The sequence below is a fragment of the Poecilia reticulata genome, linkage group LG10 (genome assembly GCF_000633615.1).
Source record: "Poecilia reticulata strain Guanapo linkage group LG10, Guppy_female_1.0+MT, whole genome shotgun sequence".
Taxonomy (NCBI): Eukaryota; Metazoa; Chordata; class Actinopteri; order Cyprinodontiformes; family Poeciliidae; genus Poecilia; species Poecilia reticulata.
The window spans coordinates 25,061,472-25,075,663 of NC_024340.1; the positions used below are offsets into that span (position 1 = coordinate 25,061,472).

General features: G+C 39.0%; 1 protein-coding gene across 5 annotated transcripts in view; it reads left to right on the forward strand.

Moving 5' to 3' along the window:
• The window catches only part of apbb2a (amyloid beta (A4) precursor protein-binding, family B, member 2a), a 45,385-nt gene extending 31,857 nt beyond the window's left edge, over window positions 1-13,528 (forward strand). For 4 of the 5 annotated variants that reach the window (XM_017307141.1, XM_017307139.1, XM_017307140.1 and 1 more), the window contains 7 exons: window positions 2,542-2,547; window positions 5,015-5,129; window positions 8,164-8,239; window positions 10,259-10,339; window positions 10,439-10,554; window positions 10,673-10,855; window positions 11,707-13,528. In XM_017307141.1, coding sequence (XP_017162630.1) covers window positions 2,542-2,547; window positions 5,015-5,129; window positions 8,164-8,239; window positions 10,259-10,339; window positions 10,439-10,554; window positions 10,673-10,855; window positions 11,707-11,883 — 754 coding nt within the window. In that variant the 3' untranslated portion in view covers window positions 11,884-13,528. The remainder of the gene's footprint in view (window positions 1-2,541; window positions 2,548-5,014; window positions 5,130-8,163; window positions 8,240-10,258; window positions 10,340-10,438; window positions 10,555-10,672; window positions 10,856-11,706) is intronic. The other variant, XM_008420222.2, reaches the window with a different exon arrangement.
• Window positions 13,529-14,192: the final 664 nt, after the last annotated feature.

Sequence of the window (14,192 nt, forward strand, 5' to 3'; positions counted from 1 at the left end):
GTAGATTGAAATGTCAAGTTTAAAGAGAGTGTTGCAGTGTGTACTCCTGTGGGTTCCTCAGTCTGTCTTAATGTCTCAGTGATCTTTACCAGGTTCTAGAAAATWRTTCAAATCTAACATATCAGATTGGTTAAATTATTTTTTCTTAACCATACGGGATACTTTTGACATCATGTACAATTTTACCTTCCTGGGCTTTRAATTTCCACACAGTTACCTTGTAAATGTCAGTACTGTTTCCTGCTGCTGCTCTTCATCATCACCTCACTGTGCTGGATTACTCTGACTGGCTGTAGTGGCATTTTCAATGAGCGATCACAGGCCTGAGGCCACAGAATGATGGCTTAGTAACTTGGACGTAAAAATAAGCCTGACCAGGGTAAGTGAGTGCACTTCTAGCCGAGTGTTGGCAAAATCGTACAAAAAGATTTATGTTGAGGTGCGTTTAACGTTGCCTCAGTCTTGCTGCAAAAGTCAAATAAGGTTGAGTTCTGGTTGTTTGAAAGGCAGAGAGCTGCTCTGGATTTGATGTGGTTCTTTTTTTCCAGGAACAAGAAATTTCAAACATATTGGAGAGGGAGAAATGTGGATGTCTTAAGGGAAATGGGAAATAGGATTTAAAGTATTCAGAGTTGTATTTGATTTAACCAAAAGTACCAGGGAGTGAATAAGACATGGACTCGGAACGTAAAATCGAACGGCGTGTCACAGTCCTRATTCAAAGTTTAATCACAGAGAGAAACTTGTGTGGGCTTTTTGAGCTKTAAACTCTGATGTAGTCTCCATAGGTTTTTTCTCGTGTGTGCGGATGCAGGGGACTCCCTGTTGAACCAGCACTTTTGGCACTCTAAAGATAGGATTCTTGCTATAAAGAATGTGCCTGCTGTTTCTGCTTAGTGGATCATCAAAGGCAGGAATGTGTCAGAATTAGCCCTGCTTTCTCTACGCAACATGGGCTTTCTGTGTAGCACTGGGATGCAAAACTATGGTGTTTATATCAATTGCATCTGCTCATGGTGCAGTAAGTTACTTCAGGTGAGTTGCTGCTTTAGTGTCAATTACTAGGTAATGCAGATTGATGTAAATCTCAACAGCAGAGTCCAGAATGTGAAATGAAATGAATGCAGCGTTCACCTCAGGTTRTTTTAATGGCAGTCATGGGGAAAAAGTTGAGGAAAGTCCCTTAAAACTGTGACAGTGTGTATCCAGAACAGATTTCAAATTAACTTCCCACATCTTAACTCCAAAGCGTGTGAGTCAGAAAATGAGTTCTGGTCACAACGATAATTTCCGGCCATAAAACAACCCAATGATTATGTCACAGCAGTTAGACTTTATAACTTCTGTATCGTCACTCCACACCATGTGCAACGGTGTAACCATAACCACCTATAAATGATATGTTCCAGCATTTACTTCTGTGTTTACTCACCTTTGAACTGAGCGGGAAGGAGAAYGCATCAGAACGAGGATTACAAATTCACTAAGCTCAATTTGTGATTATTTCAAAGCATCTACGATCTGAAGCTGAAAGAAATTCACTTTGGTGTCTGAGAAAGCTTGTAAACATCTACAGATTTCGGGATTATTTACATAAATATGTAAATAATATTTATTTACATAAATATGTAAATAATCCCTAATCCTGTGGAGTTGTGAGAAAAAGTTGGTTTCTCTGAACATAGATGTAAAATATCATGAAATACGGCTTTTTATTTTTTTCCAATAAAGCTGCACAGATCATGTCAATGTAGTTGATATGATCTGATACACTGATATTTGGTTTACATGATGTATTTGCACACAACAGACATCCATTAACTTTTGTGATATGATTTAAAATTAACAAATAATTTGAGCAATATAGGAGTTGAAACCAGGGGGTGTCTGAAACAAAATGCTTGGATTATTCCACCATCTAAAAATGGTGAGCCGTCCAATCTCAAAGCTCCAATTATATTTCAAGATCCCTTCCAAAAGGTAATTTTTCCTTGCCGGTGCTGTTTTCTGAAAAAGAAAATCCCCAGAAAACCTGCGTGGTTCCTGGAAAAGGTTTCTGCCGTAGAATCGCACCTTTTGTTGTGTTTCCGATAATAGACTATCACAGACTAGAAGACGTGGTGCACTGTGGCGCATTATGCCATTAATATCAATCATCTCGTGTTGGATCTCCTTTCTGTCTGGAGCTTCTCCTTCTCTGAAAAGAAAAAAAAGTGTGCAGAGGATTGAGAGACGCAGGGGGAGGATGAAAGCAGAGRGACGATTAGAGACTGAAAGCAGAGTGGATGAAAGARATGAAGCCGAGTTGAAACAAGCCGATCTTGTGCGCATCTGTGTAGCGGTGTGGTATGATGGCACATCGCACAGGAAAGGTGTTCTGTGTAATAATACCGATCCACTGAAATAAAAAGTATATAGAGCTGAGTGATACTGACAGGATGAATACTGACTYAGGATGTTGCATTAATGTTTCTCTAACCCTTTACCTTCTCTTTTCTTGCCCCAAATCCCCTCCTCTTCCCCACGCTTCCTGGGACACAGARAAAGGTAACATCTCTCATTGGTTTACTAAAAAATGTGATCTGCGTACCTCCTCTCACAATCTTAATATGAGTGCTGCCACCCAGCTGTGGAACCATTGCTTGTCACTTTGGGAGTTAAATCAGTGTCTTTACTTTTGCCCCAAGTTATGTGGAGTACAGCAGCTACCGTAGGTGACAAATCACCTGCGAGTCGCACCGGCTGAAGGCTGCCGCCTATTAAGAGTTGCATGCTGTTTCGTTGCTTTGCRATCCCTCTGAGAGGGCGCAGGAGTCATAAAAGAATCATTTGTGGCATCAGAGGCAAGGCCGCTCATACTGCTTTCGACAGCGCACCCCTCAAACGTCCCTGAAGGAGGGATGCGTCCTATCGCTTTCCTGCCTGGCCACAGGCGGAGAGCATTATCGACCCAAAGTGTGTGTGAGCACACAATTAAGCAGCGGAGACAGGCTGGGTAATGGACTCATAAACACAAGGAGCCCGCTGTGATAAATGCCAGCTGTAGTTGCCATATTTCTGTTTGTGTCCGTGGTTTCATTGGCGCACGAGCKGAGATGTTTGCGTGCATCTGGAGACCCACAGCCATCCAGTTGGCCTCCTCTCATGTCCTCACGCCCTCCTGCTTAATTACTCATTGTCATTTCCGTCCGAAGCTGGCAGCACATCCACGTACTTGTTTTTTTGTGTTTGTTTGTTTTGTTTTGCAGCTTGTCTCACCTGTTAATGAGAAAGAAATGTGTGTATCTTTCATCTTCTGTCTGTGTGTGTGTCTGTGTCCTACCTCCCAGGTGTTGCTGTTTTTCATCTGCCACCCACTCTCAGCATAAAGTTTCTTTCTCAGAGGAGTTTCTTCCCTGAAGTCTCATCTCATCACTTCTTTTTTTTTATTATTATTATTTTCTAAGCCATGTGGCACTGCTGCGATGCTCCTGGCATGCAGTCTCCTTTGGCTCATTCACACACACCTTTGTACACGCATGCACGTGGGCTTGTATTGTCACATTGATGGAAACTGTGATTTTTGGTTTAGAAAAACAGACTAAAAATCATGCTTGGCTTAAATCAAGCAAGTTTGACTTCTTCGAAAGCCTCCGTGAGACGACACAAACAAAAAAATATATTTCCCCATAAACAACGGCGTCAATTACAGCWAACCTTAACCAAGAAATGTCTAGGAGAGACGTAAACTCTCCATGATGCAAAGTGCAGCAGCTTATTTTTGTTTTTTTAAAGTCAATGGGTGAAACTATTGCTAAAGCATTTATGAATCAAACAGATGCAGGAGGAATAGTTGGGGAGGTCCTCGTATCAAAAGAGAAGACAGATCCAAGGACAAACTCTTTTGATGTTTTTGAATAAGTCGCCTACTTTCACTGTCAAACCAAATGTCACCGCGCAGCATGGAGCCGCTGGTGAGAAAAGTAACATGTGCCAGCGTTCTGACAGCACGTAGATGGGAACAACACATGTATAATCACGGGGATACGAGTTTATCGAGAAATCTACGGAAGAATGATAGATGAAAAGGTGGTTTGTAAACCAGAAGCTTGGATTATTTTGTAATTGTTTTTTTTTTTACTTATTTTTCGTTGCTTTATGCTTAAATTCAAATAAATAAATAAAAAACTACTTCAAAGGGCTAAAACAAGCTTTTAAGGGATTGTCTAATGAAAATAGCAAATATCTTACAACAAAAGTTGCACAAATGAATGAAACAATAAAATACAGTATCCTTATTCCCTCCCCCTGGTAGAGATGTGGCCCAAAGTCCCTTTGTTATAAAGACTTTGACTCTTCTCCAAGTGTGAGCTATGGAGATTTTTTTTATACATCTTCTGTCATCCCCCTCACTTGGAAAACAAAATACATATTTCTTTTAGCAAACAGTGGGTAGTGGTAATACCCGTAGATATAGTTTAGGAAGAAATAGTCAAAGACACACAAACTTCATAATTTTTTGTGCCAGATATAACTAACAGCAGAAAAACATTAAAGTTTTTATCAAAACATACATACACTCCACACATATTTGTGATGACAACTTGAAGACCTCTTTAGAAAACACTTTATTTAAGAGGCAATCAATGCTGCGTTTCATTTAAGCTGCACAATAAGGACTCCTTATTATATAACAATATATGTTTTAGGTGATTTTTTTTTCAATAGAATATTAAATAACTCAAAACTGTTGAGGGTGCTTGGAGAATGTAAAGTAACTCAAAATAAACGTTTATTGGCATTTAATCAACGTGTGATTAAATGTCATTTACTAAGCAAGGCTAGCTTATTGACATTAATCACTAAACAACCTTTATTAAAGAGATTTTTCTTCTTGGCCTTTTGTTGAAGAAATGTGTTTGGTTGGCCCACTGTGTAGGTGCATTTGGAAAATTGATCCTGATGATGATTTTCTGTCACATCTGCGTTACAAATTCACCCGTGATCGTTCTTGTGTCTTCCAACCACGCTTCAGGGATTTTGCCTATGTGGCCAGAGACAAAAACACACGAGTGTTGAAGTGCCACGTGTTTCGATGTGATACTCCTGCCGCAGCCATCGCCACAAGTCTCCACGAAATCTGCTCCAAGGTAATGATCATTACTGCTACTGCATTCACAGAGATTAGCTTTTATCTCACACACTGAAATGAGTGATCCGTTTTTTGAATCGGCGCATTTTATTCTTGGAGGAGAACAGTTTTCCATGGTGGTGGTGGTTTTTATAACTGCTGTAGCCTTASACATTTACATAATAGTAAATGAATGACAGGACAAAAGCTGTAGGTGCAGCTACTTTAAAAGTTTTTCCACTTATTACCTTTTTACTGAGTCTATCACGTCATGGAGGAATTTTGCCCCATATGTTAAGACTGTGTTTCACTTAATTGAGATTTTCAGATTGGTTTCAGCTTTTCTAAGATTGCACTGCAGCATAATTTGAACCATTACACCACTTTYTTTTCTTTTCACTCATTCTGTGTTGGATGTGCTTGAAATCATCTTCCTGTTGCATTTTTTTCTGAGCTTTTGGACAGTTGGCATTAAATTTGATTTAATTTTCACTRCAGAGCAGTTAATAGCCTTGTCCATGACTGCAATGTTCCAAGATCTTATGGATTCAAAGTAAAGCCAAATAATCACTCCTCCACCACCGTGTTTGACTGTTGGTATAATGTTTGTGGTGATATGTGGTTTGATTTAGGTTTTTTTTTCCTAACATGGTGCTTTGCCTGATAGATAAGCATCTGTTCTGTGATTTATCCACAGCACATCAGAGCTCTAGAAGTTTATTCAGTTTACCCATGAAAATCTAAGCCAAATTTCCAGTTCGATAGAAGAGGCCTCCTCTAGCAATAGATCCAAAACAAAGCCATACTTCAGTCTATAAGTCTATTTCCAATTGTCCCGCAATAACCTGAGGCCTCTAGAGTTTGAAGTGGTGCTCCTTGGTTTTTAGCCATTTGTTTGAGTGTTGCAGTCTCATATTTAAGAGAAGAAAGAGTTAAATAAGCTTTCCCTTGTCTGAGCGGCACAAAGAGATCTTTGATCGTCCACCATCTTCCTTTTCATGAAGATAACTTGTCTCTGTTTACTAACTGTGTTTACTTACTGTGGTTACTGTCTTGTGCTTAAGGTTTGCTTCTTGTATGGAGCACCATGTAACCCTCTGTCTACTGTGTGCAGTCTAGTTTATTCTCCTAAAACCGTTTTGTGAATAATTTTCATGTTGCTTTTGCAGTTTCTYAAGGAAAGATAGAAATGCTGCAGAAAGTAAATGTGGCTTTCTTAATAGAGATACTTTGATGTGTGACTCTGCAGCAGATATCTGCTCCATTTAACGAAACAAGAATGACATTTTTACCTTTACATTGGGCTGGAAAAACAAGGAGGTCATAAACCATTTAGAATGCGCAACCAAACCATGATGATATCACAACCTTTCCAGCTGTTGCGTAGCACCTACAGATTTGCGCAACTATTAAAAAGCCGTCTGCCAGTATGAGCGATCTCACGTGAATGAAGGCCAATTTCTCATCTCATAAACAGAAAGCTGTGAATGCTACCTTAATCCTAATGCCTGTTATTAAAATCTTCYCCGAGTCATTGCTTCAGTCTGTGAAGCAATGATGATCCTTTTTACATGAGCAAACTCCGAAATGGGATTCTGTAAGACCTGCACATAAATATTATCCTAGCCCAAGACAAAATTTCACCCAGGGAAACATTGTAGCTCATATGGGCAAAAGTGTGTGGTTTCATAAGAGCATCTATGAAAACTAGCCCATCCTCTGGTCAACGCTGACCTTGTAAAGGATGAATTTGTGGAATGACAGATGTTMCTCCTAAGAGAAACGRTGACCCAKTTAGAGAAAAAAAAAAGTTTTTCATTCTTTTACACACTTTTAGATTTCTAATCCCAAAGCAAARAAAGTATCTTTATCTCTGTGCATTACACGGTACCACAAGTCATACCCTCAAACTACCTATTTTAAACACACTGGTGGTTTTCTCTTTACTGCAGGGGACAAACTTGGTGACCTGAGTTTCGCGGCTGAGCAGCACATTGAACTGCGCTCCGTTTTGTGCCTTAGAGTGAATGTGTGTCTTTTAGGCTCCCCTGTTAGCAGAGATGCAGACAGACTGTCGACTTTGATTAATGACGCCTGCAATTTATCAAGGGTCTGTAGAGAGCTCACTGGCTCGGTGCAGAGGCCTTGCAGAATATTCAACTCTCTTTAAAGAGCGMGCATCTCCAAGAAAGAGAGCTGTGGCCCCAAAACCGGAAAAAGGGCAGTATCTATTTTATCTGTACGAATGAAGGAGATATATTTACGTATTTTCTTGTGGTCAGCATGAAAATAACTCAAACCATTTATTCTCAGCAAGCACCGAAGTACCATACTTACACTTTGAACCAACATTTCTGATCAATAAAACACAAGTCAGAGAGATACATCATTTGTATAAAACTCMAAATTTATAGGAAACTCTTCTCAAATTTGATGAATTTGTTGCACTTTTGCACAATTGAACAATCTAAGTACCCTTATGTAAATTTTTGTTCTATTTTTGTGCTTCAGCTATGATAAAAACGTTTTAAACCACCTTTAGCATTTTATATTAGCGAATAGTGATGATGATGGSTAACATTACTAAAATCTGAATTTTAGTAATGTTAACAATTTAAGGTTGTTTCTATTCTAAAACCAAAATTATTTATTTTAGAAAATGTCGTCTTAGATTTCTTAAAGACTGAAAACCTTTTCCAAATCYRGCATGTWCCATGACAGATTTTTCTTTTTAAAAAAAACTTTGGCTTGTTGAGTTCTGTGAMTGAAAACTTGTATAAAACATTGTGCAGGTATAAGATTGTGTCAAAGTTCTGTCTTTTGGCTTCCTGGTAGATCTTAGGGATAAAACAGAGCAACTTTGCGGTTCTCCATTAGCCTTCTTGTTATCTGCTGAAAGTTTTGCCCGTCCCTACTTTCTTGGAATTCATATTCTGGTTATCATATTCTTCCGTTATTAATTTTTAATAATTTCCCCCAAGCGTTTCTTTCTTTTGTTTACTTCTGTTTTGGTTTGCTGTTTCTCACTTTTTCACATATCCATTTCTTTTCAGATTATGGCTGAAAGAAAAAGTGCTAAAGCTGCGGCTGGCAGCTCCTCCCAGAATGGCTCTGATGTGCCCCTACAAGGTAAACACACACACACAAGCACACACCCACACACACGCACACACACGCACACACGCACACATACACATTTCCATTACTTCAGAGGATACTTTGATAACATTTCCAGAATAATTAGTTTCCTTACCATTTATTTATCTGCTCTTGCTTATTTTAATCCAAAAGGTTTTATATTGTAGTCATTAATCCTGAAGAAAGAGAAAATCCTAAATGTGAACGTTTGAAAAGATTTATACCCCCACAACATAAGGAATTCAACATATCACACACAGACTAATYTTCTTTTCATTTTCTTTGTAGTTCCCTCGTGTAAAAATATAATTTGTCAGCCATGGAAAATCTCCACATTGTAGTCTTTTGTTTTCCCATTACAGAGTTTTTCCAACATGTCTAGACTCTTTTTTTTTTTTTGGAAAGGAAGCTCCTGTTGGCTCAGGAGCAGCAAAGAAGAATTGTGTAAACAAAGGACAGTTGTCTATAGATAGTTCTGTTCATAGCCTTGTTTACTTATTCCCACTGCTTGCTTGTCTCAGTCCTAAGTAATTATTGGAGAAAAAGAGGAAAAGGTCCAGCACAACCAATCCTCTGTGATAACCCCAGCTGGTAAGCATGTCAGCTGAGTGTTAAGGGCAAGCCACAGAGGGAATCAGATTATAAAAGAACCATAACAGCAGCTCACTTATGGAGACAGTGAAACTCATTAAAAATCCAATAACCGTTTCTTTAGGGAAATGCCTGGTGCTCCACAGCTCCCACCTCGACCCCAAGATCAAATATAACCCAATGATCCCCTGCATCCACAAAGCTTCACATCTCTGAACTCAAAGATTTGTCATTTGTTAAAATTCAGTGAACAATATTGAGCTCATAATGGATGAACCAGATCATTGCTTCTGAATTACTGCTTCTTTTAAACCCCAACAAATAACACCTCAGTAAATACCAAACTTTACGAGCTCCATCCTCTTGACAGAATGGCATTGTAGAATAGAAAACTATGCCATTAAACAATGTAGTAAACCCAGACGATGATGTCAAAAAGAAGCTTGGAGGTCTGTACACCGTCCTAACGTTATGGTACAACATCAGGTTGAGGGGACCAAAATAGATGTCATCATGAAAAAATAACATTCTGCAGAAATGCTGAAGCTCAAGACATCAGCCAGGAAATAAAACCCTGGACACAAATGGGTTTTCCAATGGACAGTGGCAAGAAGCAGATCATCAAATTAATCACAAAATGGGTTAAGAACAGCAGCAAAGTCAGAGTTTTCAGCAGCCATAACAAAGACCCTATGTCAATAGAAAGGTCACCCACAAACTGTAAGCTTATAACCAGGGTTGTACAGCTAACAATAAAACATATCAATTATCAAATCCCAGAAATGACCTCACTCTTCTGATCTCCATTTTGTATGTTCCTTAGGACGGGGTCCATCTTCCAAGCCAGTTTATGCTAAGTTTTTTTTTTTTTTGGAGCAAACAGTTAAAATATCTGTTTTCTACAGATTTCTACTTTGCCATTTAGGATTCTAAAATCTTTTATTAATTGATTTTATTTCTTTTTACACACCCTTTTGTTAGTTTTTGATTATTTCGGTGCTCGTATTGTTTGTCATTTTGCCGTGTCAGAAACCAACCCAGCCCTGTTGAGCGAACGCTCTATTGTGTCACGATTTGCTTCCTGGGAGCCGAAGATCTTAACGTGGTACGCTGATTGAAGTGCAAATGGTTGCTTTGATCACTTATTTTGTTATGCAGTCATCTCTGCCCACAGGCCAGGGTATAAGCAGGTACCAGCAGGGCTTTCACACAGTCAGACCTCCAAAATCCAGTATGCGCCTCTATCTTTTTTTATGCTCTAATCATGTCAACAGCAGAACAAAATATTAAAATATTCAGTGTTTGTTTATTTCTCAGCTTTAAGCCAATTATCATGTGTGCACTCCTCTTTTGAAAAATCAGATCTTGTCTTCTGATTAGGCTTGCTTGGATGTCTGAATGTGTGTTTTCTCTCTGTAGAGTTCCCCATGCCAAAGACTGAACTGGTGCAGAAGTTCCATGTGTTTTATCTTGGTGTGACATACGTGTCTCGCCCAATAGGTAAAGCTGGAATCACACTGAATTCCTCTCTCATCAAAAAAAAAAAAAAGTATTTTTAGATGTGTAGTGTTTTGAGGATACTGTGTGTTTCGTCCCCAGGTATGGACATTATTAACGGGGCCATAGAAAACCTCCTGTCATCCACAGGCAAAGAAGAATGGACCCCTGTCATACTAAGTATTGCGGACACCACCGTGGCTGTCATCAAAGAGAAGGCAGGGGGGTTTTGTGACTAACCAGGGGTTTTCAAATAAATAAAAGATGAGAATAGGCTTATCAATTAAAAAGAGAGGCAGATTAGAGCTTTGACTCTCCTCTTTGATGGCTGCACAGGAGGAAGAGGAGGAGGTGTTGGTGGAGTGCCGTGTGCGGTTTTTGTCCTTCATGGGCGTGGGACGGGACGTGCATACGTTTGCCTTCATCATGGATACTGGGAACCAGCACTTCCAGTGTCACGTCTTCTGGTGTGACCCGAATGCAGGCAGCGTGTCGGAGGCAGTGCAGGCGGCTTGTGTGGTAAGTCCTGAAACTAAACGTTTGAACTGCAGCATTCTTCTGTGCCTTCTGTCAGAGTTCCTGACCCTTTCCAGACTCCAATTTTGAAATATTGTATTTTATTTTGAATTTTTGACAAAAAAGGACAAATGTTGAATTTTAATTTACATGCATATTTAGAATGCTTGGAGTTTAGTATAAGTGCGTTCTTAGCGTTTAAAGCAATGAAGCTCCCACTTTATCACCTGAACCACAGACCTCAAGCTTGTTTTATTATAAATACAGTTTTATCATCCTGGTATATCAAGATAACTGAAAGGTGCACTGGCTTTGTTATAATAATATTAATAAGATCAGATTTTCTTTTTACTTTCTTTTATCATGATAAGAAAACCTTAAAATTGCTTTGTACTGATTACACGGTATCTTGTACTAATATAACAAGATCTCAGGTTTGTTGAAATAAGTAYAATTATCATACSTGTTTTGTTGTGACCACATGAATCATCTCATTGTCTTGAGAAATGATTTATCATTTTTAAATAATTGGTGCTGTTTCTTAAAATACTAAGGTGGTGAATCAGGTACCACTGTTCTCAGCCTCAGTATATATAAACATGATCAGTCTGAAACTTCCTCCGCTTTTTTAAACAACTTATTTCTAGAAAATCTGATCCTTATAGTAAAAAAARAAATTAACACGAGGAAGACTGAGCCTTTTCCCTTAAACAAACTGAATGTGGGGGGCATCAATGCTCTTMTTTACTGATAGACCACATGAGAAATAATTAAGAGAAAGTAAATAAGGTCTTCAGCTGAATTCTCATTAAACCCTTTTACTCACTCACACCCTCCCTCTTCCTCTTCCCCAGCTCCGATACCAGAAGTGTCTGGTGGCACGGCCGCCCTCTCAACGTGCTGGCTCTTCCTCATCTCCCTCTTCAGACTCAGTAACGCGCCGAGTGACCACCAGTGTTAAACGCAGCGTCCAGTCTCTCATAGACACTCTGAAACCCAAGAAACAGCCGTCAGAACTGCCCCAGCAATGACCGTCRMTACTCACCGCATTGCACCCCACCTCAGCCTGGATGCCACTCTCACAGCCACCACAAAAACACTTAATCAGTACCAGACTTTGGAAGAGATGATGTACATACAGTATACTTACTACGACAGCGGATGCAGGAAAAAGCGCCTGATAATATATTTAAAAAAAAACAACAACAACAAAAAAACTAGCCCTGTTTATGTGTGAAGGRACCGGAGAGGTCGCAGAACCGTTTGAGCTTTGGCGGTCAAGCGGAGCTTTGTCCGAGTGAAAACGCCTCCTGGATGTGGATATCTTCAGCTGATGGATTACATAAACTTTCACTTGACACAGAGGATGACCCAGGTGGGGGGGAAAAAAAAAAAAATCACATTTCTACTCTCAGACTGCTTATGGAGGAACTCATTGGTGTTAATTATTTTCTTTTCATCTCTCTACTATTCTAAACTTGTTGACTTGGATGAGCAACAGGGACATCAAGGACAAGAAAAGGTCTTAGTCTTGCTGTTGTCACAAAAGATTTACATAAGAACAACAAAGTGATCCAAGATCAAACAGTCGAAACCCTTCATTAGCCCTCAGCTGCCCACCAAATGGTATAAAACGTGTCCCACAGACAAAAAAAGCAAAAACCATTTCATATAGAATGAAGTGATTGTATTAATGATGTGTATGTAAATGACTTTATGCAGAAAGAAAGAAATGCGAGCACAAAGTTTGTAGATAAATACTAATGGGAGATGAGAGATTGGTGAAAGAAGATGGGACTAAAGATTGGTTTGTTTTTTGCATGTTTTCTTGAAGGGGAATGATAAATATGAGTTTGGTGAGAGTATTGACGAGAAGACTTGTGAACACATACACACAAAAAAGAGAAAATAGAAATGCTTTCTGCATAACTCATCCTTAATTGTCCATGAATAGATTCACACTGGCAYCAGAGCGTCCAGCCCCCAACCGAAAGTCTATAGCCCCATGTGTAAAAAAAAATAATAATAATACAAATTAAAGATTGTATTTCTTTTCTTTYGCTTCTTCAATGGATGAGTTAGGAAAACAAAGTAGTTTTTAGTGCATTTAAAGGCTTAAGATTGTAAATTTTTTTATATTACGGAAAAATGGTTTTAAGATTTTAAGAATGTTGAATCGCTTCTGTTTAAACTTGACAAAATGCTCAGGAAATTGTACGATTCCAAATCCAGGTTTTTATTTGGTAGGTGTGAAGAGAATTTGTGGCCAAAAAAAACAACAACAAAAAAACACCACAGCACAAAAAGTGTTTGCCATTCTTTATATGGCACAAAAACAAATCAAATATGTGCCATACATGAAAAAATTACCTTCATTCTCCTTAACCTAAAGAAAAAGGTTCCTCTACTGTATGCTCACCATGAAAATGCACATGCAAATCCACAAGACCACAAACGTATKCAGACAAAAAAATAAAATAAATGAATTTATACGGTGCTCCTGTGGCTAGGGGCCATCACCTGCACCCAGTGTGTGCTCTGTGAATGCAGTTTTATTTAAGTAAAAAAAAGACACAAAATACGTTAGAGATGTGAACCCTTTCATTTCTGTTTGTCACCCATCTCTACACCATGTAAATGTAATCTGTTGTGACAATAAATGCATTACCAAAAAGAGAACAGCAAGCAGCGTCTTGACTGGCCAGTGGAGTAATTTGTTTGTGCTCTTCACCTTGTTTGTATTATAAAATCCAATATATCYCACTTTGTAAATATAAGCAGTCTGACTAGATTCTGACTGTGGCACACAAAGAAATTGAAACAGCGATTGATATTATTAGCTCCAGAAATCATTTTTGAGGGCAAACATTTGATGCTAGGTGGGATTTTGATTCAGCTTCATAATTTCCAATTTGATCTTGATGTCAGAGTTTAAACATCTGCCAAAATGGATGAGTTTACCTAATTACTCGGTGTCGTGTTTTGTCCTAGGTTTGCGTAAGTTGTTACCAGCAAACAACGTTGGTGCCTTCAACTGCTCCTGCAACCTCTACGCATTTATATGTGAAGGATTGATATTTATATATCAGGTGTTAACATGTTTTTGTCGTGCCTGTACAAATTCTTGTCCGCTGTGGAGCTGCTAAATCCAAACTAGAGACTGCTGGGAGCAGGAGTGGGTCAGTTAAGGGCATAAGGGTTTTAAAAAGCTTTACCAAGATGACAGACAAATTGCTGGTGTTCCTGTTTTAAAGTCTGCAGCTACATGAAGTAGAGTGACTGAGCGCTGCCTATTCCCCAAATGTTGCACCATATTGCCAGTCAGCTTCATGGAAGATGA